This window comes from Callionymus lyra, chromosome 10 (assembly GCF_982586985.1).
Source record: "Callionymus lyra chromosome 10, fCalLyr1.hap1.1, whole genome shotgun sequence".
Lineage (NCBI taxonomy): Eukaryota > Metazoa > Chordata > Actinopteri > Syngnathiformes > Callionymidae > Callionymus > Callionymus lyra.
Window position 1 is genome coordinate 27,329,420 of NC_141827.1, and position 23,930 is coordinate 27,353,349.

The following is a 23,930-nucleotide window of genomic DNA, read 5'->3' on the forward strand; positions in this document are numbered from 1 at the left end:
AGGGTCAGGACATTTTGGCGTATCCAAGACCCTCCGTCGCCTGCGCCAGAGCTACTACTGGGGTTTGCAAAGAAGGGATGTAGAGGACTTCTGTCGTAGCTGTGATGCCTGCACCTCACACAAGGGGCCCTTTAGACAGGTCACATGCGCAGCTCCAGCAACAACTGGCAGGTGCACCGATGGAAAGGGTAGCAGTAGACATCATGGGCCCCTTTCCTCGCTCAGAACGAGGCAACCGCTACGTCCTAGCAGCGATGGACTATTTCACCAAGTGGCCGGAGGCATACGCCATCCCAGACCAAGAGGCAGAGACAGTGGCGGATGCCTCAGTAGAAGGCATGTTTAGCCGATTTGGGACTGCGGCCACGTTGCACAGTGATCAGGGTAGAAATTTCGAGTCTCGAGCATTTGCTGCCATGTGCGAACGCCTGGGGATACAAAAAACTCGTACTACACCCCTGCACCCCCAGAGTGATGGCCTTGTGGAAAGGTTCAACAGGACTCTGGCTCAGCAGCTGGCCATTCTTACTGCGGAGCATCAGCGTGATTGGGATGTGCACCTACCTCTCGTCCTCTTAGCCTACCGTTCTGCTGTACAGGATTCCACAGCTTGCACACCGGCACTGCTGATGCTGGGTCGAGAGCTGAGGACACCGGCAGAACTGGCATTCGGGGTGCCACCAGAAACACCAGTTGCAGCACCCGGTCCTGACTACACCTGGAAACTACAGGACCGTATGGAGACAGCTCATATGTTCGCAAGGAACCAGTCGGAGAAGGCGGGAATACGCCAAAAGAGGAACTATGACCTGACCACTAAAGGGAGACATTTCTGTTCTGACGAGCTGGTATGGGTTTTCAGTCCCAGAAGAAAGAAGGGTCGGTGCCCCAAATTGGACAGTCACTGGGTTGGTCCTTGCAGAGTCTTAGGGAGGGTGGGGGAGGTTGTCTATCGAGTGCAGTTACCCCCTAAAGGCAGAAAGGTGGTCCTACACAGAGACCGACTGGCTCCATACAGGGGACAGTTGCAGCCCTCCTTTCAGGAGGAACGTTCAGTGGCATTACCTGCTGCTGTGGATAGGGGGCCCCAGAGGGAACCAACAGTTATCCAGAGCAGCTCGGACCTCCAGACTGTTGAGAGTCCTAGTCCCGCGGCCAGATCCAATCGGCCTAGAAGGCATCGTCAGCTTCCTCCTCGCTTTAGAGACTTTGTTTCTTCGGGGTCGAGAAACTAACTGTTGGGGGGGCAGTGTAACGATCCTGTTTGTTCTGTTCATTAATGTTGCGGGCACTTTAAGAAGGTGAGTTTGTGCGCATACGCATTTGTTGTTCAAGAGAGTTTGCATTGTGTGGAGGACCAAACGTTTACAATATGTTGAACAGCAGCACTTGTATACATCTAGATTTTCATATGAATACATTCACAACAACCACACTTGAAAGAAATTGGAATGCATGTGTAAGGATTTATAGAAATAGTTTTTGTAACAACTTAATACAGTTTTTTCACTTGAAATAAATCTCTCAAAGCAGAACAATAGCATCATGTTTAAAGTCTGGCCTAAGGGCCATTTGCAGCCCTTAAGTCAATTGTATATTTACATATTTTCCAATCAGATAATGTAAGAAAAACACACAAAATATTAATGAATAATGTTGCATCAAGGATGTACCTTTACTACGCAAATTAATAAATAAACACTTTGGTTCAAAATAAGTACAATTATGTTTATGAGACCAAGACTGGACACTTAAGTAAATGGTTGGAGGTTTAATTTAATTATTCCCCTCTTTTAAGTAATATACATGGAGAAAAAAAATCGACTCATACTTAAAACTTGTAGACATGCTTGAGGATAAAACATCAATAAAATATTTTATCACACACAACTATTGTTAGCAAAGCAGTCATTGTTTTTAGAAATTGATATAACCTTTAAGCTGATGATCGGAAGACAGCTGAGTGTCTATGCATAATCGTGCTAACATGGCTGCAGTGATTGCAGTGGGGTGTTTTCTATCAAGCAAAAATAAAGTTTTAGAAACACAGACACAGTCAAACTCAAATAGTCTCATAGTCTTTAAACATACTCATCGTATTCATTAATTTTCTCTACATTTATAAAAGAGAAATGAAGAAAAACCTTTTAGGACAGAAAATGAAATTATTCACAGTAAATATACACAATTATTTAGCTAATATCACTAACAATATAAAATGTGGCAAACAAACCAAAACAATACGCTTTACTTTCATTTTTGGAATAATAATAAAAACCACACGGTGTTTATTTTGACACAATAAAAATCATAATAAATACAAATATAATGGGTAAAGGTCTGGCTAATGGGTGTCCGAGATAATAAGATGACTCATAGCGTCTGCAGCGTTTAAATGGAGCGTAACATGTGTTTTTGTTTCGCGTAAAGATAAACTTCTTTTCCAGATGTCGGCGGAAATATTTTCATTTAAACTTTCTCTCATACGCGACGGGCCGAGCATCCAATCGGCGTGGAGCAAAAGGTTGATGGGCGTCATCTTCGACCAATCAGCGCCCTCGGAGCACACGGCACAGGGAAGTGCGATATCCTATGTCATCAACTCGATGCGCTTTGTTGTTCTCCGGGCTCGGAAAAAGAGAAGGAAATAATTGTTAACAACTCGAATCGATGAAGAAAGACAAGCGATCCACTCGGACCGTATCTCGATCCAACCCCGAATAGAAGTGGATCGACTCCGTGCGGTGGAAAAAGTGTTGTGTTCGCGGGACTGGACGCGGGTACAAGCTAAGCTAGCTGCTCCAGGAGGGAGTCCAGAGATTCCTGCGACTGGAAAGAAAGCGAAGAAATCACGGCGAGGATGCTTCACACAAGTTGGAAAAAACTACATTTAACGGCTCCACCCGGGTTCGAGGAGCTATAGCACCGATGTCGTGTCTATTCTGAGTGTTCTCGAACTACCGGGGAGTGTTTGTTGGCACTTTTTTTTAACATTCGGAGTGAGAGTTTAGCGAGTTAGCCGCCTAGCCTCCTGCGGGAAGACATTTAAAATGGCGGAAGACTGGTCCGTTCCTTCGAGCCTCCTCGTCTTCTTGCTTTTAAGTTTGAGTGCCTGGACCGAGGGTTCCTGTCCGGCTCATTGCTCGTGTTCGGCGGGACCAGATGGACTCCACGTACTGGACTGTAGCAGGAAAAGACTCCCCACAGCTTCCATAAATCCACCAGACGGGACAACACATGTGTAAGTATGGAATGTGCGGCGGTGATTTCACAATCCAGATGTGCATCACAACACATCACTTTCAAACGTCAACTAGGAGCTTAAATATGGGTTGTATTAACCTAGTTATCACTTCCCAAATCAAGTAAAAAACAAACGACACGTTGTTGAACAAGTTAAAATTAACATGGGGGTCACAAGGCCAACATTTGAAAGTTTGATGCTTTCATTATTTTGTTACAGTTTATAGATTTAATGAAAACACTTTTTGGTCATAGTTAATACTTAGTCAGACATGTTTAAAACAATTAAACTATGATTTTTACATTCAAGACACTGTAAAAGTATATATTATAAATGATAAGTGAACTAGAGTTTCCCTTCTTTTTTTTATTTATTATAAGTTGAAATAACGGCTCAATCACAGTTACCAACCATCTTATATTAATTCTTTTTTTTCCCCGAAAAGATTTTAAGTCATTGCCATCACACCTACGAATAAATGGTTTGTAATTGTACTCTTGTAATTATATTTAAAAAGGCTTTAATATAAATAATATCTTAAACCCCACTGATTTATTTTTTTAGTTGACATGACCTTTAAACAAGGTTTAATTGGCCTCAAAATAAAATCAAGGTCATAGATGTTTATGTGCTTTGGCCTAATTTGGTTTTTCATGGACGTTACTGTGGACACAAATTACTTTTAATGAAATACGAGTTATTAATATTGTCCTTCAAGGTATCGGATGTTATTATTTTTTTATCTTTGAAATTACACACATTGTTTTATTTATTTATGTGACAAGGGTTATTAAATGTATGTATTGTATGTCATGTATTCAATGTATGTTTTTTCTCAATTTAAGGAGATACATTTTATTACTTGTTTTCTAGAATGATGAACCACAATGAACTGGTGTCTTTCCCTTTCCTCGGAGAGGTTTCCTCGAACATTACCTCACTTTCCCTGTAAGTACAGCGTGTTTCACTATACTGCTTAAACGATGGTAAGCAGTATAATGGTAACAATAAAAGAATACACTGAGATAAAATTGCTAACTTTTAATTTTTTTCAATACTTTTTAAATAAGGGTCCACAACCGGATCTCAGAGCTTCAACTGCAGCCCTTTCAATCCTTGGAGTCGTTGGATCTGACCTCTAACTCCATCACTGAGCTGAAAGTTGGGTCCTTCCCCTACATGCAACTGAAATATCTGTGAGTTCACATGTTTACTTTTCAGTTTTGTTTTACAATAATCGACTGATGCACATACATTTGTGTGGTTGTCAAATTAAGAAATATATAGGAACCATCTCTGATTTTTTTCGCCTCCAACTGGGCAACACCGACTTTTTTAATATGGCTGTAAGCAAAGAGTTGACTGGTCCAGGTTCATGAAACTCAAAATACACCAGGATTAATTTTCTTCTGGTGGTTGACTTTGTTTCCAGCTGATGTTCTTACTGAAGGATGATAACTTGTTAGCTGGTGTTATTAGTTTATGTGATAAGTTTTTCAATGTCTTTATGCCTTTTCTAAGACGCTTATTTTGTTCATTTTAATGCTGCTTTTGGTTGTGTCATGCTGCAACTTGGTTTACAGTGACACAACATTTCATGTAGAATATCAGCATTTCAGAATCAGACATGTACAAATGAATATACTCAGAGGAACCTGGTGGCTATTTAGAGCTAACTAAATTATAGATATGAATCTTAATGATGAGAAATGGTAGTCATATCACAGCTGATGCCCCCAAAATCTATGTGATCCGTTTCATCTAATATTGTTTTTTCATAGAAATTTGAGTAACAACAAGATCAGCGTCCTAGAACCTGGCTGCTTCGAAAACATCTCCAGCTCCCTCCTGGTGCTAAAGTTGAACCGGAATAGATTAACTGCGATCCCATCTAAAGTCTTCAAGCTCCCACATCTACAGTTTCTGTAAGTTATTTTTTGTCGGTTTGTAAATATTCTTGTTTTTGTTTGAATTCAATTGTACATTTTTGTTTCAACTCCTGCCAGTGAAATAAAGCGCAACAAGATCAAGATTGTCGACAGCCTCACGTTCAAAGGAATGGATTCGCTCAAGTCTTTGAAGATGCAAAGAAACGGCATCACTAAACTCATGGATGGAGCTTTCTTTGGACTAATAAATATTGAAGAATTGTAAGTACACCTTTCATTTTACCCTGGCTGATTCACAGATGATTTGTTTTGTTCAAGACCATGCAAAATGTGTAGGTTTTTTTTAATAATAAGTATGAATTCACAACTGCAAGATCTTAAAGGGCTGAATAAGAACTTGTTTTCATCTTCTTTTTTTTCTGATGAATCAGAGAACTGGAGCACAACAACTTGACTGAAGTCAACAAAGGCTGGCTGTACGGCCTTCGCATGCTGCGGATCCTGCGCGTCAGTCAGAACACTATCGGCATCATCCGACCAGATGCCTGGGAATTCTGCCAGAAGCTTGAAGAACTGTGAGTATTTTTAAACACTTCCATCCTCGGATGATCGTGTGGTTTAATTCTCTAGTTTGTAATAGCCTTCTGTGATTGGAAATGTCTCGCTGAAAATCTCTCTTGTTTGTTTGTGCAGCGATCTCTCCCTCAATCATTTGACGAGGCTGGAGGAAACTGCGTTTGTTGGCTTAGGCTTGCTGGAGACTCTCAACTTGGGCCAGAACTCTATTAGCCATTTGGGAGAGAAAGTGTTCGGAAGCCTCGTATCTCTCCGCACACTGTAAGTGCAAACCGTGCTCATTTATTTCCAAGAATTTGTTGAGTGTTTGATGTACAAGTGCGTGATGTCTGTTTGATGAGTTATAGCTAGTTAGAGGAAAGCAGGTTTGTGCTTCAATACTCTTTTAGTCAAAGACGGCTTGAATTTGAATTTAAAAAGACGAATCACTGAATGTATTATATTTGTGAAGTGTAGTTTAGCAGCCTTTAAATTCTTAAAATATCAATTTAAAAATCCCCTTGTTTCTCAGAACCCTACCATCTATCTCTGGTATCTCATGCTCTATTCTTCTGACACATCTTGATGAACGGCCGTGCATATATGGTCAGTTTAAGGCACTCGCAAAAGAGATGAGTGTCCATAGTGGTCAGTGCCAGGAAAGCATGACTCTCTGGTTTGGGGTGGGGATCTGTTTCCCTTTTTAATAATTTATCAAGCTGTAGTGAAATTGATTTAATATCCGTAAAAGTGCTTAGCGTCTTCTAGCCATTTATGAACACGAAACAACACATATCGGCTGTTTCTTTTTGAGTACAAACCAAATGTGTTTCTATTAACTCCAGGTATGAGTTGGTTTATATTCAGTCTCCATGGCGAGGCTTTAATTTATTATAAGGTCAACTGATGTGTTCAGTGTGTTTTAAGTAGATGTTAGAATGCTATTGTACTCAGCAGTATGTGTCTGTTTGTACAAAACTCTCTTTTCACTGAAGTATTTACAGAAAATGATCTTAGAACCAGCCCACTGAAAACACATAGTTTTTCTAGAGATAGTATCTTGTGTACCATAACCAAACGCACTCTGCTGTGCATGGTCAAATAACAAGGTTTGTCACCGCACGTAATCGATCCCAGAAGTCAGAAGTAACAAAGCAGGCATGATAATAGCTGGATGGAGGAGGAGTGAATCCATTATTACGTCATGATGGACTCTCTCGTAACCTCTTGTTTGCCGAGATTTCAGACGGGGGAGAACTTTACAAAGTAATAAGTTCAAAACATGGTCATTACTGCATCTTGGAGAGAAAGACTTCAACATTTTAAGCATGTGATTGAGTCAGATGAGTTTTTACATTACTTTCCCTTTTAAAAATGTATCTGTACAAAAAGCTGCAGTAAAATGGTTCACCCTAGCTTCTGAGTTGCAGTGAGAAAGAGGGCAACTGTGGGAGTTTGACACACCATCTTGGGTGTTTCCATGTGAAAGGGGCACTGCAGAGTGGCGGATTTCTTTCAAAGGTGCTCAGGCATGAGGAAAGAGAGACAAAAGAGTCCATGACCCACCGTGTAAACACAAGGCATCTCTGGGATTTCACTGCACCCCTAAACTCTCCCAGTGATGAACAGAGCCAATTTTACCCCCAATCCCCCTCATCAGAACTGATGGGTGCAGGGGGGGATACATTTGCTAACTTTACTAATCTACATGAAATCTATTAACATTTCAAATGCTTTTTTTTTTAACAGAGACATCCGAAATAATGTCATCTCCTGGGCCATCGAAGACTCCATTGGCGTTTTTGAAGGCATGAAGAAGCTGAACACACTGTGAGTACTCTTTGCTTTGAACATACTCGCATTCAGTTGTACATTTAAAATACAGAAATGTGTCAGTGTAAATATATTTAGGGATTTTTTTCATCATTGAATACTTGTTGTTTTTTTTTTCTTCAATGCATTTGGTTTAAATTTTCTTTAGAAAAATGTATTGAAATGTCCCTCTGTTTCCTGGTCATAATGTTATGCTGCAGCTTGTTTTGGCACTCTTGTTAAAATGGACGGCAAGATAATATTGCAACCAAAATTTTACAGACATCCTTCCTCTGCCTTACATTAACCTTAATACATATTATACAATAAACAAGCTGATGTTGAACAATGATGTCATCGGTTGATTTAAGAAAATATCAAGAGCCATATGTCACATTAAAAGTCTAATTTTCATAAATAAGTTAAGTATTAAGAGAAAAAAAGAGTGATACGTTTCCCATTATGACATTTGATATCCTGTAATATGTTTTTTTTCTTTGAAGAAACCTGCAACATAACAAAATCAAGTCAATTACCAAGAAAGCCTTCGAGGGCCTGGACGAAATGGAGAATCTGTGAGTAGTTTTTGTCAATCAAGTCCTTTTTACTCTTATTAATGCGTCAATTAATTTATTTTCTTTCTTTTGCAGGGATCTCGGTAAAAATGGCATCATGTCCATACACCCGGAATCTCTGTCTCATCTAAAGCTCAAGGAGTTGTAAGTAAAAATATGAAATATTTGACTTCTACACTTGGTTAATAAAGATAATTGTCTGATTGTCTTGGAGATGGAGTCTGAAGTCCAAAATACATTCAATTAGAACGGTGGTGAAAACATGCAGCTCACACTTTATTAGATAAATAGGGAGTGTGCACCATTGAGTTGTACTATAAGAGGAAACGTGTAGTCATGTTTAATGCAACCAAAAGGAGAACTCTAAATCTGAAGTAATTGTGAAACTAACATGTTGTCGGGAAGTTAACCAACATGGTTTTGCAATGAACCAATAAATATATTGCAAAACAATAAACGGTAATAAAGGGGGTGAGTCAGAACACTGGCGAATTAAAATACCATTAGCCACGCTAGTGTCTGAAGAGAAAAGTAGTTCTGTCAATTTATCTACTTAATATTGTAATCCCCTATATAACTTCTTATAACTTCACAAATATAAAATTGGATTAGTTCATTGATAAGGTTTATGATCGATATACATCGGTCTTATTAAAGGTGGCTGAGTAAATATTTAAAGAAGTGAAGCAAACAAAAATGTAAATTTACAGGAAGTATTTTTTGATATTTCATCATTTTAAGTCAATTAAGTATAATTATAATGAAAATTTCCAGACATTTCTGATAAGCTCTCCATTAGAGACATCGAGCCGGTGCAAAATATCTTTTTAATTAAGCCTTAATTATGTCTTTTCCTAGTCACAGTGGGCTCTGCGCACACTGCTGGTTAAATAATTTAAGCATTGATGTGATGTGTCATATTAAAAAGCAGACACACATTACAGTGTGATCCTCTAGTCGAACACAAAAAACGACATGCTGCCATGTTCCAGTCCCAGCAGAAATCAAGAACGTCATGTCTCCACGATTAAGTGACTAAATATGCTTTCATCCCAGCTCGAGCGTGCTGAGCAAACCGCACTCATCATATGATAATTCTGTCTCGTCCTGTCTGTCGTTAGCAACCTGAACACGAGCAGCCTGCTGTGTGACTGTCATATGCGGTGGTTCGGGCCGTGGCTGACCCACACTCGGTTTGAGTCCTCCGTGACAGCAGTATGTGCACATCCCGCGAGTCTGATTGGCAGAAGTGTCCTGTCCATCAACTCTGACGACTTCATATGTGGTCAGTTTTATTATGAAAACATATCTATAGCTCTTTGTTTATTGCTAACGGTAAATATGCAAAGTCAAACATTCCTCTCTTCCCTCCACAGACGACTTCCCAAAACCTCAGATCACGACTCACCCTGAGTCATCGGTGGCACTGCGCGGAAACAACGTGTCCCTGAGCTGCGTGGCCTCCAGCAGCAGCGACTCGCCGATGACCACGGCGTGGAGGAAGGACGGCGAGGTGCTGTACGACGCAGAGGTGCAAAACTTCGCCAGGTACCAGCACGGCGAGCTCGTCTACACCACCGTGCTTCATCTCCTCAACGTCAACTTTACCGAAGAAGGGCGGTATCAGTGTGTGGTGTCCAATCACTTCGGCGCCAACTACTCAAACAGAGCCAAACTCACCGTCAATGGTAAGAATAAGTTCTCTTTATTTGTACATAACTTTTGTGTTCATCTTCAAGTATGAAGCTACCATGGCTATGGTGAAGGCTTTAGATAGATAGATGCATAGTACGGATGTAGCAATTGTACTTTAAGCTTGTCTGTCGGAAGGAGACAAATAAGAAAGTTTAGAGCCTGTGAAATTACTTTTAATCTTATTTAAGTTTCACATGATAAGAAGAATCTTTGAGATTTTAAGGTTACAGAGTGATTAACACACGTTGATTGATTCGTAACAGAGTTTGTCTCAGATGATCAAAATCGTATAAAGTGAGAATGATAATTTAAAAATATTGTTTTCTTTCAATTGTTGTATAATTTAGCAATATATTTAGCAGGATATATCCATGTAAAAATGTCATTAATCATATATCTGGTCTGTCCTTGCATGGTTAATTAAAAAACCTTTAAATTCATAATCCAGAAGGAATCCAAAGATCTCTTGTGAAGTCTTGGTATTTTTTCTGGATGAAAGCATGTAGTAAACAACTATACATTTGTAGAACAGGACATCAAAGATGTCTTGCTGGCAGCAGAAAACAGGATTCATCAGACAAGAGAGATTGATTTGTTCTGCAGAGAGAAATATTTAAACCAGAACGTCAATCCCGAACTCACCAACCCTGTTTGTGTTTTCAGAGCTGCCTTCATTCCTCAAGACCCCCATGGATCTGACCATCCGTACTGGGACTATGGCCAGGCTGGAATGTGCCGCCGAAGGTCATCCATCACCACAAATAGCCTGGCAGAAAGATGGAGGCACGGACTTCCCCGCTGCCCGCGAAAGACGGATGCACGTGATGCCGGACGACGACATCTTCTTCATAGCCAATGTTAAAACGGAGGACATGGGGGTCTACAGCTGCACGGCTCAGAATGCTGCCGGCAGTTTGTCTGCCAACGCAACTCTCACTGTTTTGGGTGCGTATTTGCATTACTAGGTCACTTAATTTAGCCTTTTTAAATGTTCTGCTCATTTAATTTGATGTTTTTTATGGTGCAAAGATCTTTCATAACGTATAAAGAATTGAAGTACATTTAATCTCATGTACATTAGGAGTTTTTAATGCAACTTTTCCTCCTCAGAAACCCCGTCCTTTATGCGACCTCTGGAAGACCGGAGTGTTGCTCAAGGAGAAACCGCCGTGCTCCAATGCATCGCAGGTGGAAGTCCCTCCCCCCGGCTCAACTGGACCAAAGACGACGGGCCGCTGGTTCTCACAGAGCGCCACTTTTTCGCTGCGGCCAATCAGCTGCTCATAATCGTGGACGCCGGACCCACCGATGCCGGGAAATACACCTGCATCATGTCCAACACTCTGGGAACGGAGCGCGGCCACATTTACCTGAGTGTCTTGCCGTCGCCCAACTGCGACACTGGCATCGGGTACGACCAGGACGGATGGACCACGGTGGGCATTGTGGTGATCGTGGTGGTTTGCTGCGTGGTGGGGACCTCGCTGGTGTGGGTGATTGTCATCTACCACATGCGCAGGAAGAGCGAGGACTACAGTATCACCAACACAGGTTTGTGTTTCTGAACCTCATCAACACATCTGAAGGCAAACACTTCAATTGTTTGTCTTTTCCAGATGAAATGAATTTACCACCAGACATCCCCAGCTACCTTTCCTCTCAAGGAACTTTGTCAGAACCTCAGGAGGGCTACAGCAACTCGGAGGCCGGCAGCCACCAGCAGCTCATGCCTCCTCTGTCCAATGGTTACGTCCACAAGGGCGCAGACGGTAGGTTAGACTTCATAGTCTGTTTGTAAATGCTACTGTCAGTGCTGACCTCTGTGTGTTCTCCAGGTGTGTGTTTCGGAGATGCCGGCAGCGAGGTAGAGACTGAGGGCAACATGATGCACTGCAGATCTCTCTTCACCGGCAGGAGCAGCTTCCACCCTGGAGAGCCCCGGGAGGGTTTAGCAGGTGTCTCTTCAGGTTAGTTATAATCTGCAGTTGAGTATAGTAGTAAGGCCTTAATTGGCATTAAAATGTGAATACATGAAAAGTCATATTTTAGTTTAAAAATATCAGTTTTTTTTATTGTATAGATGGATAGATAGATAGATAGATGGTCTTAAACTGAATTTTTATTAAAACAGTATTCAATTTAACTTGTCTAAAAGGGCAACTAATTTGTAACCCAACTCTCCTGACTCACTCACATGTTTCAAATGTTAAAGTCTTCCTCTCCAAGATGAAGTAAGTCCAACATCATCATGACCATGTTTTTTCAGTGGGTGGGGCTTAAGCACATTTTCTAATGTAAATATTTCAATGAAAAGATAGTTTTGTACAAACAGACACATATTGATGATACAATAGAGGTCCAACATCTATTTAAGACGCACTTAAATCAACACAATAGTTGCCCTTAAAGCTGTAGAGACTTCTGTGTGTTCTTTTCCACCTGGAGGCTCTGTTTTCCTCCCAGAATCCAGATGTAAATTAATCTTCTATATGTGAACCTCTGATGATAACTGTGACCTGTCTCAGCAAATATGTTGCTTGTTATCAAGCAGCTATAATAGTTGACGTCCTTAAATGGTTCCATCTTTGCCCGCCAGGTGGAGCAGGCCAACTTGTCATCTGCTCTGACTGCTACGACAACGCCAACATCTACTCCCGCACCAGGGAATACTGTCCGTACGACTTCTTTGGGGAAGACGACTCGTTGGACAAGACTCTCCCGCAGCACGAGGACGCGGCTCTGGAAGGTTTCATCAGCAACAGAGATCCATCGTCAGTCTTCCAAGCCTTGCACGACAAGAAAGTGAGCGGACACTTTCCTCCAGAACGCTACGCTTACGGTGAGTGTCTTTATAACCCGAGTCAACTTCTCATGGCGAGAGCGCAGCGGAGATGAGGTGAAACATTTAAACGTGTGTCTGTTGTGTTCGAAGGCTGCAAAAATGAGTTCACCAGGATTAAAACAGATTATTTTGTAGGATTATCAGCTTCACACGATCGTCACGTCTAAAGATCGCTGCAGCATTTCAATTGTTAATCATTTTGTACTGTCGCGGCAGATTCCCTCGGCAGGTCGTTCTGGGGCGACGGCGAGAATCCATCCACGCACCGGCCCGGGTCCTCGCAGCCGCCGCTGACGTCTCCCGTGCCTGAAGAAGCGAAAGAACAGAGCAAAACAGAGAGCGCACAAATGCACACAAGTGCTTCCAGCAGGACTAACTCTCAGGACCACCCTGCCCCCACATGAGCGCCATCCTCGTAACGCCCCACGCCCCTTTCCTCCTCCTACCTCCACACGATCTGCCAAAGATGCTCTCTCGTATGTTTACATTCCCACCCCCGTCACTCAAGAGGACATGCTGTTCCCTCTGCGCCGGACAGAACGAGGCATTGACACCTGGCCTGTTCTCCACTTGTACCTCGTTCTCCTGCCAGAGGAAGCTATGAATGTACGCCTTAAAGAGCCATGACCCGGGAAGATGGCAGTGTCCCGCCGCAGCTTCTGTGCATATCATCACGGAGGTGGACTTTATCCTCGTTGATTGACACTTTTGGGAGCCTCAGAACACCTTAGTACTAAAAAAAAAGGTGACATAAAGTGGGGATCAGTATCCTGACCAGCAGTTTGTGGTTGTTTAAAAAAAGAAAAGGAAAGAACTTTGAAAAAACCCTCCCTCCCTGTAAAACCATGCTACCCTTATATTGTTATGCAGAGACTCGGACGCCAAAATCTGGTGTATATAATTACATATGAATATATCCTCATTATCTCCTTTTGGTACCAACGCAGTCTTCGTCACGTTGTCAGGTGCATTGTGGGGGAAGAACAAATTTTTGCACATGTGACAATCATGCTTTAGCGGGATGTTCTTGGTTGTCTGTCCAATGGCCTTCTGAACACTAACAGGGCTGCGTCCACACTTTTCTGTAGCTCAAGTCTTTACAATAGAGGCTAATAATCAACTCAACTATCGCACTTTTTTGACGGATGCGTAGGAATAGTTTTGGAAGATATCATTGACGAAAATGAGCCCAAATAGGACAGCAGATGGCAGTAGTGAGAAGCACTAAAAATCTTCTGAAAATCTTTAAATAACCTCCTTGGCGGAGGTATTTACAAGACTCTAGGATATGGTATTCATGTACAATGACAACTAGGGCTGTGTATTGGAAAGAATATTGCGATACAATACATATCACGATACAGGGGCAACATTATGATATATTACGATATATAGAGGTACTGTAGAAACAACAATATATTTGTAGTATTGTCTGAGTACTTTCCTCTGGTACTTTCCCTTACTCTTGACGTCTCATTTGTTTCGAAACCAAAATATGGTCTAAACCTCTGCTCTAAAAGCTTTTGGAGTCTAATGTATCCTCTTGTCTTCAGTCAGTGCCGGGATCTAGCAGGATTCCAATGTCCATTTAGCTGTGGTGGACCTAATGACTGCTGCCATCTTTTGGACGGAAGTTGAATTGCAAAAGGAATATTAACAAACCGTGTAAATATTCCCATGTTAGTTTTAAAAAGTTAAATATTTTATTTTACACAAAATATTAAACTATAATCTGTAAAAAAAACAAAAAACAACAACTATGGTAACACATAAGATATGTTTTGAAAGCCAGAAAAAAAAAAAGGAAATTCTTCAATAATCCATACAGTATTGTGGAAATGAATATCGCGATATAACGCCATATCTATATTTCCCTAAACCCCTAATTGCAACAATGTCCCATTAAATAAACTGATAAAAAAATATAGTACTAAATATAAATAATAAAGCAACTATTTTGTTGCTGCATATTTTAATATTAGAATATGATGTTATCTAGTTTCATTCTTTCTCTTTCGTTTATTTTGGGACGGTATTGGGGCGGAAAAAAAACGACTTGAGTTTCGCGTCATGATTTAAAGAGCGAGGTAGTTTGGACGCAGCCTTCACTTTACACGCACTGAGCTGTTTCATTCAACTTCGTACGGCACTTGACTAAATGTCGATCAAGGTTTCATGCAGTGACCACTGTCCATTTGCTAAGCTTCATCATTATCATCATCATCATCATCTTAGGACTGTGAAGAAAGAGAATGTATTATTTTCTACTTATATCTTAGTGTAAATAAGAATCATGTGTCTTACTTTGCGACGCTGCAAACTTCTCCAATAACAACACATTTCAAGAGTCGGTTTATATCATATCATGGTACTGCATACAGAACATTGTGTGAAGAGAAACTGATCAGTTATGTCACTTTAACTTCAGAGGTTGATCGGCAGGACCTTGTAGGAGTCAGTCTGTCATCCAGAGAGACTTGGAGTAGAGCTGCTCAATCTTTGTGCGCTAATACAAGTCAGGAACTCTAAAATTGGGAATTCCGTTTTGCAGTTTGGGATGTATCGGTACCGTCTGCAGTTCTATGTCTCCTGTGGTACGTCGAGTGTTTTTTTGTCGGTACAGAGTCACAAATCAATGATGCTGAAAAAGATCGTCAATGTTTTTATTGTTTTTTTTATTTTTTTTACATTTGTGTCAAGTGCTGACGCAGCAGGAACCTGCACTGCCTTAAAGCTGTAACATTCAGTCGCCATCACCTTCTACATTCCATCTCTTCTTCGTGCGTCCAACATGTTTGTTCGTCATCTTAACGGTAAATCCCGCGACTAAAAATACCAAAGTACAGTGAAACGAGTATCTGATGCTGCTTTTCGGTTTTGTTATTGACGTGTAAATTGTGTAACGGCATGTGAGACTTTTGTTACCTGCTACTCCATATTAAACACAAACTCTTACGTGTGCGTCATTTCATTAGTGAGTCATTTTGATGTGGATCCTGAGGCATCGTAAGAAATCACAAGTCTAAAGAAAACAAATCAAATATTTCTTTATAGAGATCTCCCGTCTCAAATCTTGGCAAACGAGAGGTTATGAGAGCGAAGTCCATTATGACGTAATAATGGCTTCACGCCTCCTCCAGCCAGCTGTAATCACAGCCCACTTTGTTTATACAACGAGTCACTGGAAAGTGGAGACTCCTGGGATTGATGAAGTTTCACCAATCACCACAGAAGAGTGTGTGTGTTTGTCGTAAACAAGATTTAATCTAAAAAAACCCCCAGTGTTTTCAGTGGGCGGGGCTTAAGCACATTTTCTATATTTCATTGAAAAGAAAGTTTTGTACAAACGGACACATACTGATGAGAACAACAGAGGTTCAAGATCTATTTAAGACATACTGGTCTAGAAAGGCGCTTTAGAAATAACCATTGCGTGGGTAAACTTTGGGAAATTATCCATAGGTATGAGAGCGTGTGTGAATGGTCGTCTTTGTGTGCCCTGCGACAGACTGGCGTCCTGTCCAGGGTGTCCCCTGCCTCTCGCCCTATGATACTGGGATAAGCTCCAATCTCCCCGCGAACACAGTGCGGGATAAAGCGGTTGAAAATGAATGAATAAATGAATGGTCTAGAGAGGCGCTTTAGAAATAACCATTGCTTACTTTTTAGTCATTCATTTAAATATGTGCGTGAGATATGTTGTCTGTTCAAACAAAACGTAAATAATACTTCAAGACACAAATACATTAAATTTTGAGTTTGAGCATTATTCTTTTGTTAATTAATTTCTCAATAGTTTTGTTGCAAGTTGCATCATGTAGAAAACACGACATCCTTTTTTTAAATGGATTAAATCATAATTATTTTAAATAATAATGATGAAAATAAAATCGTGACTTTGTCTCTTCACTACCTCTTGTGGCCACGTGAGGGCGTCCACGTGCACCAGATGCAGCCTCCGCTGCAGCAGCTGCTCCTGAGGCTCCTCCGGGTACAAGGGGGCGTTCCGAGCCTCGTCCGCCTCAGTGTGCTGGCGGCACAGGTGTGTTCGAACCTGCTCCCGACGCCGGTGACAGTCGAGTCCACTCGCGTGCTTTTTCTTCCAGCCTCGCTCGCACCTCGTGGACCTCCTTTTGCGCAGGTGTCAAGGATCTCTCTCCGTGGACCAGAACCACCGAGACCGGAACGATTGACCCGCTTTTGGATTTAGTTCGTGGGATGACGGCTTCGCCCGGGGAGATGAACCCCTCCGAGGGTCTGGAGAGTCACTCCATCCATAGGCCTCGCTATTAGGAACCAGAACCAGAACCCGACGCCCACAGTTCCACCCGAGATCATGTCCAGGACGCTAAAGAAGAAGAAGCACTGGTCCGGGAAGGTGGTGGAGTGCGCCGTGTCGTGGGGGAACCTCGGGGACTTCGGCTCCGTGGTGGAGGTCCTGGGGGGCGCGGAGGTGGGTCAGTTCCCGCACCTCGGCCAGATGAAACTGGACCTGCTGGTGTGTCACGTCGGGAAGCTGCCCTACTATGGGGACGTGTTGCTGGAGGTGAACGGAACCCCCGTGAGTGGACTAACGAACCGAGACACGCTGGCTGTGATCCGACACTTCCGAGAGCCGGTCCGCCTGAAGACCGTCAAACCAGGTGAGTCCACTTCACTGAGAGCCTGACGTGATGTACGGCGGTGGATCGATGCCAAAATTCAACGTCCATGAAACCGAACAAGTCACGAAATGTTGCTGCGTTTATATTCTTCCCAATACGTACCTGAACGTGATGATATGTGAATAACACTAAACGTTCCTTTCACATAAAGTAGATAGTTAAATTGTATATTTTATTTATATTTGAGATTGCATTTTTTTCATGTTTGCACAACTGTACCCTAGTTGGTAAAACGCTCCACTTACAATGGCAATACAAAATAATTCTGATTCATGAGGTAAGATCGTTTAGAAACTAACAATTGAGTATTTAATTATTTCCATCACTCATTCTAAATGTGACTTATTTTGTGAGTATTTACTTCCCATCAAAAAAATAATTTATTATAAAATTCAATATAATTAATTATAAAATTTATAATAATATCTTGACAAATGTTTTTATATCACTTAAAAAAAGTGATATAAATAATAATTTTAACATATTTAGCTTGATTGTATTACTTGATTTTCGCAGGTTTGAAATGTAGTTGCCCACCACTGTGCAAGAGAAACAAGAAAGCTTTACAAAAATTCCTAGTCTAAAATGCATTGCTTGTAATAGCATAAGCATGTATATAATTTAAAACGTAAAACAAAGAAGTTTATGATGGAAAAAAAGTTGACAATGAAGTAATGTTTCCTTTAAAATATTGTGTATTTTTGTGAAAGATGCAGTGATTTTTTTTTTTTGGTTAAATCTTTTCTATTAAAACTTGTTTTGGGCAGAATCCAAAAAAAGGTTTTCAGTGCAGGGGGGGCTGGACCCTTACTTTGTACATAAGGATGAGCTCCGTAATCTGGGAGTAGAACTTCCCAAGGTTATCTGGAGGAGGTTTTTAAGGAGTCATGGCTCCTTTGCTTGGCACTAAATGTACGGTTGTCATGTTGTTGGCATAGAAGAAGTGCTCGTCAAAGTAGGATCTAAAGCAATGCATTTCTTGTTTTTAAAGATTTCAAACACATTCATAAGAAACTATAACGCATTTAGAAGGCTTTATAAACTATGCCAAAATACATATTTTTTTAATCTGTTTTTGGTTAATTTTGAACATTTTATTGATGCACAAAAGCAGTTCAGGATGTGGTGTTAAGTCAATGTATAACTAAGAAATGGATAGCTTATGTTTTTTAGGAATAAATACAAATGCTAGTGTTGCCAAGATGCAGGTCTAAGATTTAAACGTTTCTCACCCCCAAGCAAAGAGTATTTTTGTTTATATGCGACGGAGCTTAACTTGCAATGTAGTATAAGTGCGTCTTATTGTAACAAGAGATGTTTGTATGGATGAAAAGTATGCTATCATTGTTTACATAACTGCTTAAGAGGCTAACAGATAATCGCGACTAAGCTAATAACTAAGTGTTGACCTGATTGTTTGCTGCTGTTGCTAAAGTGGCTCACAAGTCCTGACATAGCAAGGGGGGAACTGATGCTGAAATTCACGTTTTTTGATGCTTATTTTTGTTTTTAAACCCCAAGTTTGATCTTGAATGCAATGCTAAGTGCCACAGCATTGGCATCAGACACTTCGATAACATCTTAAAAGTTCCAACTCGTGGAATATTCAGGATATTTTGATGAAATATGATCCACTTTCATAGTTCCTTCGACAAAAATGAAGCAGCAATCAGATACATTTTTCAAGCATCCATCATCTCCGATCTAGACATCCTGTTTCAGGTTAATTGTTTTATTCTCTCACCACTTTCCCCGGCGTGATGGCAGTAATGGCACGTTGCCCAGCCGGAGCCGTCCTAAGTGCACTCGCATGCCTAGAAATAAAGCTCTAATTACATCCGCCATTATCCCGGCCGCCCATCGGCCCGCTGGAGCAGTTTCGATTCCTGAGCGATGTCTCGCCTCTCGTGGGATTCCGACGGCAACATCCAGGGTCTCGTAGCGTGGATGAGAGCCGGGCGGGTGTTACTGAGATGATGCACTTGAAGAGCTGGCTCATGAGAACATCTGAGACCAGAATCCCCCGGAGAGACTCCACCGTTGGTGCAGATGTGCAGATTCACTTCTCCGGAGTCATCTCACTTATACAGGTGTTCACTCTCAGAATCAAACTAGTCTTTCTCTACTCATCTTGTCTGTTTTCACAAACGTTCGTCCTAGTGAGAGAACATAAAGTCTTGATTATTAATTCATATGCTCACGCAGTTCTCTACTCGTACAGGTGTATAAAAGTGGGTCAAATTCCAGGATACACATGTGGTCTACACTCTTCTTGTCATTGTGACCACCACACCTATGATAGTGTCTTTCTCTTTAGCCCACATGCAGTGACGGAATACCTAGGAGAGGCTTGATCTGCCATTATAGGCCTTGAAACAAAGTGCCATTGAACTTAAAAACTAGGCGCAGCAGTCGCACTAGACAAGGTGTGTTGCTGGATCCTTCTGTGACTGAGCAGAGCCCATGATATTTTGCTTATTGTTGCGTAACCTACCGTATATCCAAAACTTGTTTTTTGAAGGAGCATGAAAAAAAAGATAAACTACCAGATACAACTGGCATTAGTAAAGGAAACTCACACTAAAGCCCTATTCGCACAGGATAAGTATTACCTTGGTGTTTTGTAAATCTTCTCTGCATGATTTTGGGTGCATTCACACAGGATAAGCGACGTCTGTAAAATAGTCATTTTTACTGACATTACCTAGAGATACAGATGTAAAAAGGAGCGCAATTACTGAAAGAGAAAGTTAATGTAACCAAGCGTTCTCCGTTTAGAGAAGATAAAGTGGACAAACGTTTATTTTCTTTCGTTTCTCAACTTGTGCGGACGCTCAACAGCGAGAGCACTGCCCTGCACATTAATTTGCCCCAACATTATTCTTACAGAAGAGACACAGTCTGTTACATTAGTGTAACCGAGTGTATTCGTGTGGGAAACAACAAGGCTGGAACTTAGTTTGTATCTGTGCAGCGCGCACGTCTTCTTGACTTTCGTCATGTGGAACACACCCCGAACAACAACAAACTGGATCTACTTCCTTTTCAACCCCTTCAAAATAAAATAACAGAAGTAAATATGAAAACAATGGCGAGTGCCTAGAAGTGCGTTACAGTGGCATATATGCGGTATTCAGAATTACAAACACAGACATTCGGATCCGCACAGGATTAGTATTATCACTCGACGTCTGTGTTTGGTGACACAGTGATCACAGTCGGTAATTTGTGGCGGAATTATTACATTACAAATCACAGAGATGGCGCATTCACACGGGATTAAAACTCTGACATTCTCGGGAATTATTACAAATTACCAGAGGTCCCCAGGTAATACTTATCCCGTGACAATCGGACAAAACTTGTCAAACAATAGAGTCATGGGAAGACTTGACCATACCGGTGAAACTGGTGATGCTTGTTACATGCATGACGTGATAAAATGTCTTGCTCACTTGGGCACCTAACGCTGCCTGTTTTGGTGTCGTGTAAAGATCTTGATTCGGAAGTCAGAAAGTCTATATCCTAAAACATACGTTACAACTTTTACTTGTAGATATTGGTCTTCGAGGATGTTGTCTCAGTACACTTTTTAACTCGACCACACGTTTTGATGGAGTTTTTTGTCGGGATTTAATCTTGGGGAACCACGTTTTGACCACGTGCACAACCTCGTGCTCGTCCCTGGTTCACCCCCCCACCCTCAGCCCCCTGCCCCTTACTTTTGCCGGTTTCATTGACTAACAGATGGTCATCATCTAACGTCTCACCAGCTGTAAAATCATCTCAGTCCTCATTATTGTGGAGGCATCTGTTAAGAGGCATCAAGAAACGCGAAGCATTTCTTGGCGAGCACGTCAGGTGTGTATTTCAGGCTCACCTACATCACGCTCGCTGCCCCACTAACCAAGGGGAAACGAATAAAGGTCACGATGAGACCGTGAGGGAGAGGAAGAAAGAGAGGAATATAATATGAGGTCTCTGGCCGCAGGTTTGTGTCTCATCTGGAAATGGAAGGTGATGGTGGCTGGACTCGTCCTCCTCTTCAACGCCATGTTCCTGTCGGCGTCAGTTGTGTAACAATGCACTGGACTTTGTATTCACTACGACTCCTCTGTGTGTGTGTGTGTGTGTGTGTCTGTTTGTAGAAGCCTCGTTTCCACTTGCGGCGCCGCCGGCGTCTGCCTTTTCGTCGTGGCCGTTTTCATTGTGTGATTATGTATTGTGCATGTGTGCGTATACGTGGTAGCCTCATGATTAATTCACACCTCTTGCATAATTGAGTCAGTGGATTTTCTCCACTCTGATGGAGACCACGCGCCTGGAGGATCAGCTGTTATGATGCAGCCGCGATGACATGACGGCGGATCGGCAGCCTCTCTCTCCCGGGTCGCCAGATGGTCCGCCGTTGTCTCCCGGAGATTCGACGGCGTCGCGTACGCCTCGCAACTCGGGCGGAGTCGGCGGGCTTCCTGTGCTGGCGGAGCAGGGAGGAGAGCGATGAAGAGATGCAGACGAGGATGAAGAGACAGGATGCGAGTCTCTGCGGAGGCCATTATCCATCTCAGCCATTGATCGCACACAGACGATGTGAGGAGTTACTCGTGGTATCGGCGCCGATTTATGTCTCTGGGAGCTGCTTCCTGAACACGCCTCGAAGAAGAAGCTCACAATCCAACCGAAAGTTTATCCCGATCAAAGATTTTTCGCTTGATAAGAGAACGAAACTGAAGACATAAACAATGTAAATACATGTTGAAAAGTGTAAAAGCCTCTCTATATGAACTTGCACATGTAGTTTCTGGCTCCCCCTTGTGGTAAAACTGACTTGTCACCTAGTTCACACATGTCAAACTCTCAGGAAATTCAACAAAAAATCTTAATCCTAGTGTATAACCTAGGGGTTTCAACATGATTACTACGATTTTTAGTGTAGTTAAGGGTTGTAACCATTTGTGCTACAGGGTTATTCCAAATCCCATCACAGCAAAGTTCTTCCAGTACTAATCAAACACAAAAAATAAATATGTGTTCCTCTAGACCTACTTAAAAAAGGTACCAAATGATGCCTACATAAAGATTAATTAAAAAACTTAATGCACTGTATTTTTCAGACTTTATCATAGTGTTACTCCGTGAGTCACTGTAGGTATTTACTCTGCAAGCCTCCTTAATACAACGGAACCGAACTGTATTTATTTTGTAATTTACGAACATTTTAAATCCTCTATAATTACAATAAACAAGTGTATACGTATACAATAGCTTTACTTGTCATGTCCTTAAACAATTGTTTATTGGTAAAAAAATAACCGTGTAGACGGTTTAAGGTTTGTTATCTGTGTAAGCGTATATATATGGTATGTGAAAATGTATATATTTTTAGGGGGTTCTGTTTTTATCCTATTGTTCATGTTTTAAATGTCTTTAAAATGCAATAAAAACACATTTGAAATGGAAGATAGGAAATTATTCCTCCTGAAATGTTTTCGGTGGATCAAACTAAAGCGTGTAGTTACTCATGCCGTTGACCGCGTTTAACATGCTCCATAATACGGCACTTAACCTGGAAAAATCTCACGAGGAAGCCAAATTTTTCAGATGAGTTGTAGGAGAAGAACAGTATTGATCTATTTTTGAAAGTCGTACTTCATCAGACTGCTTAGCAACGGCAGCTTGAAATGTTCCATCTTCCCGAGCACGACTTTCCCTATCGCGGCTGCATCTATAGTGGATATAATGACTTATCCTCCAGAGGCTTCTCGTATGTAGCGCCTTTCATGACTTACACAAGTCGTCTCTGTGAAATCTGCACGAACGCCGGGATCTTGTTTTTGTGTTTCCCTGCATCAATTGTCGTTCAACGGCAGGAGGATCCGGCGAGGAAACCAAAGCTGATGAAAGGAATCGGAGTGCGTGATTTATCTGCCACTTCCTGCCTCGGCGACACGCGTGTACGACCCGTCGACGTTTATGTCGTTGAATACGTGATGAGGTTCACGCGACATGAATAATTCCATCGCGGATCAGCGGCAAGACGTCGCTCATCTCGTGGTCCGACGGTGGCTGACTCCCGGTTTGCTTTTGCAAACATGTTTAATAGATTGGACGTGTCTGAGTGAAGGGAAGAGATTCTTGAGCGTGCCTGGACTTGAAGTGTGTGAGGTTGTGCTATTGTCACCTCAAAGTTGCGTGATGTCAAGAAATAGGGGCGACTGAAGTCACGCTAGTGTGAATGCTAACTTACATTTCTTCTTGTTTTTGTATATCTGGAAAAAGTCCTTTTTAGTACTTTAGCCATTATGGAAATTATTGCAAACACCATCTCCAACACACTGCTGTGAAGCGAGTTGTTGGTTACCTCTAGGTGTGAGAGTCATAAGTGATCAAAAATAAAAATAACCTGACAGAAAATACAAAAGGAGAAGTTGAAAAATGTTACATAGTGCTGCTTATTCTCGTTTTTCCTTCCTGTTTCCTTCTGTTAATTTTTCTTGCCTGTCATCGTTGGTTCTATAGAAAAATAGGTTTGTTTTTAATTATTTTATGATTTTAAGTGAATAATACCAATATATATTTATATATAGTAGGGCCTTTGTATTGGAAATAATCTGGTCATATGATAAAGGGGCAATGATACGTTTTTTTTTTTTT

The 23,930-nt window shown here is 41.5% G+C and overlaps 2 protein-coding genes across 3 annotated transcripts in view; both read left to right on the forward strand.

The window, feature by feature from the left end:
* Positions 1–2,602: 2,602 nt before the first annotated feature.
* Positions 2,603–15,567, forward strand: lrig2 (leucine-rich repeats and immunoglobulin-like domains 2). The gene is made up of 18 exons (XM_087800574.1): positions 2,603–3,241; positions 4,118–4,192; positions 4,315–4,440; positions 5,026–5,169; positions 5,251–5,394; positions 5,565–5,708; positions 5,827–5,970; positions 7,438–7,518; positions 8,004–8,075; positions 8,151–8,219; positions 9,197–9,360; positions 9,452–9,763; positions 10,434–10,715; positions 10,881–11,321; positions 11,387–11,539; positions 11,606–11,737; positions 12,367–12,609; positions 12,829–15,567. The coding sequence occupies exons 1-18, from the start codon at positions 3,051–3,053 to the stop codon at positions 13,014–13,016; spliced, it is 3,105 nt and encodes a 1,034-aa protein (XP_087656700.1). The 5' UTR covers positions 2,603–3,050; the 3' UTR covers positions 13,017–15,567.
* Positions 15,568–16,653: 1,086 nt separating this feature from the next.
* The window catches only part of magi3b (membrane associated guanylate kinase, WW and PDZ domain containing 3b), a 169,279-nt gene continuing 162,002 nt past the window's right edge, over positions 16,654–23,930 (forward strand). For both annotated transcript variants that reach the window (XM_087800331.1, XM_087800332.1), the window contains exon 1: positions 16,654–17,255. In XM_087800331.1, coding sequence (XP_087656457.1) covers positions 16,949–17,255 — 307 coding nt within the window. In that variant the 5' untranslated portion in view covers positions 16,654–16,948. The remainder of the gene's footprint in view (positions 17,256–23,930) is intronic.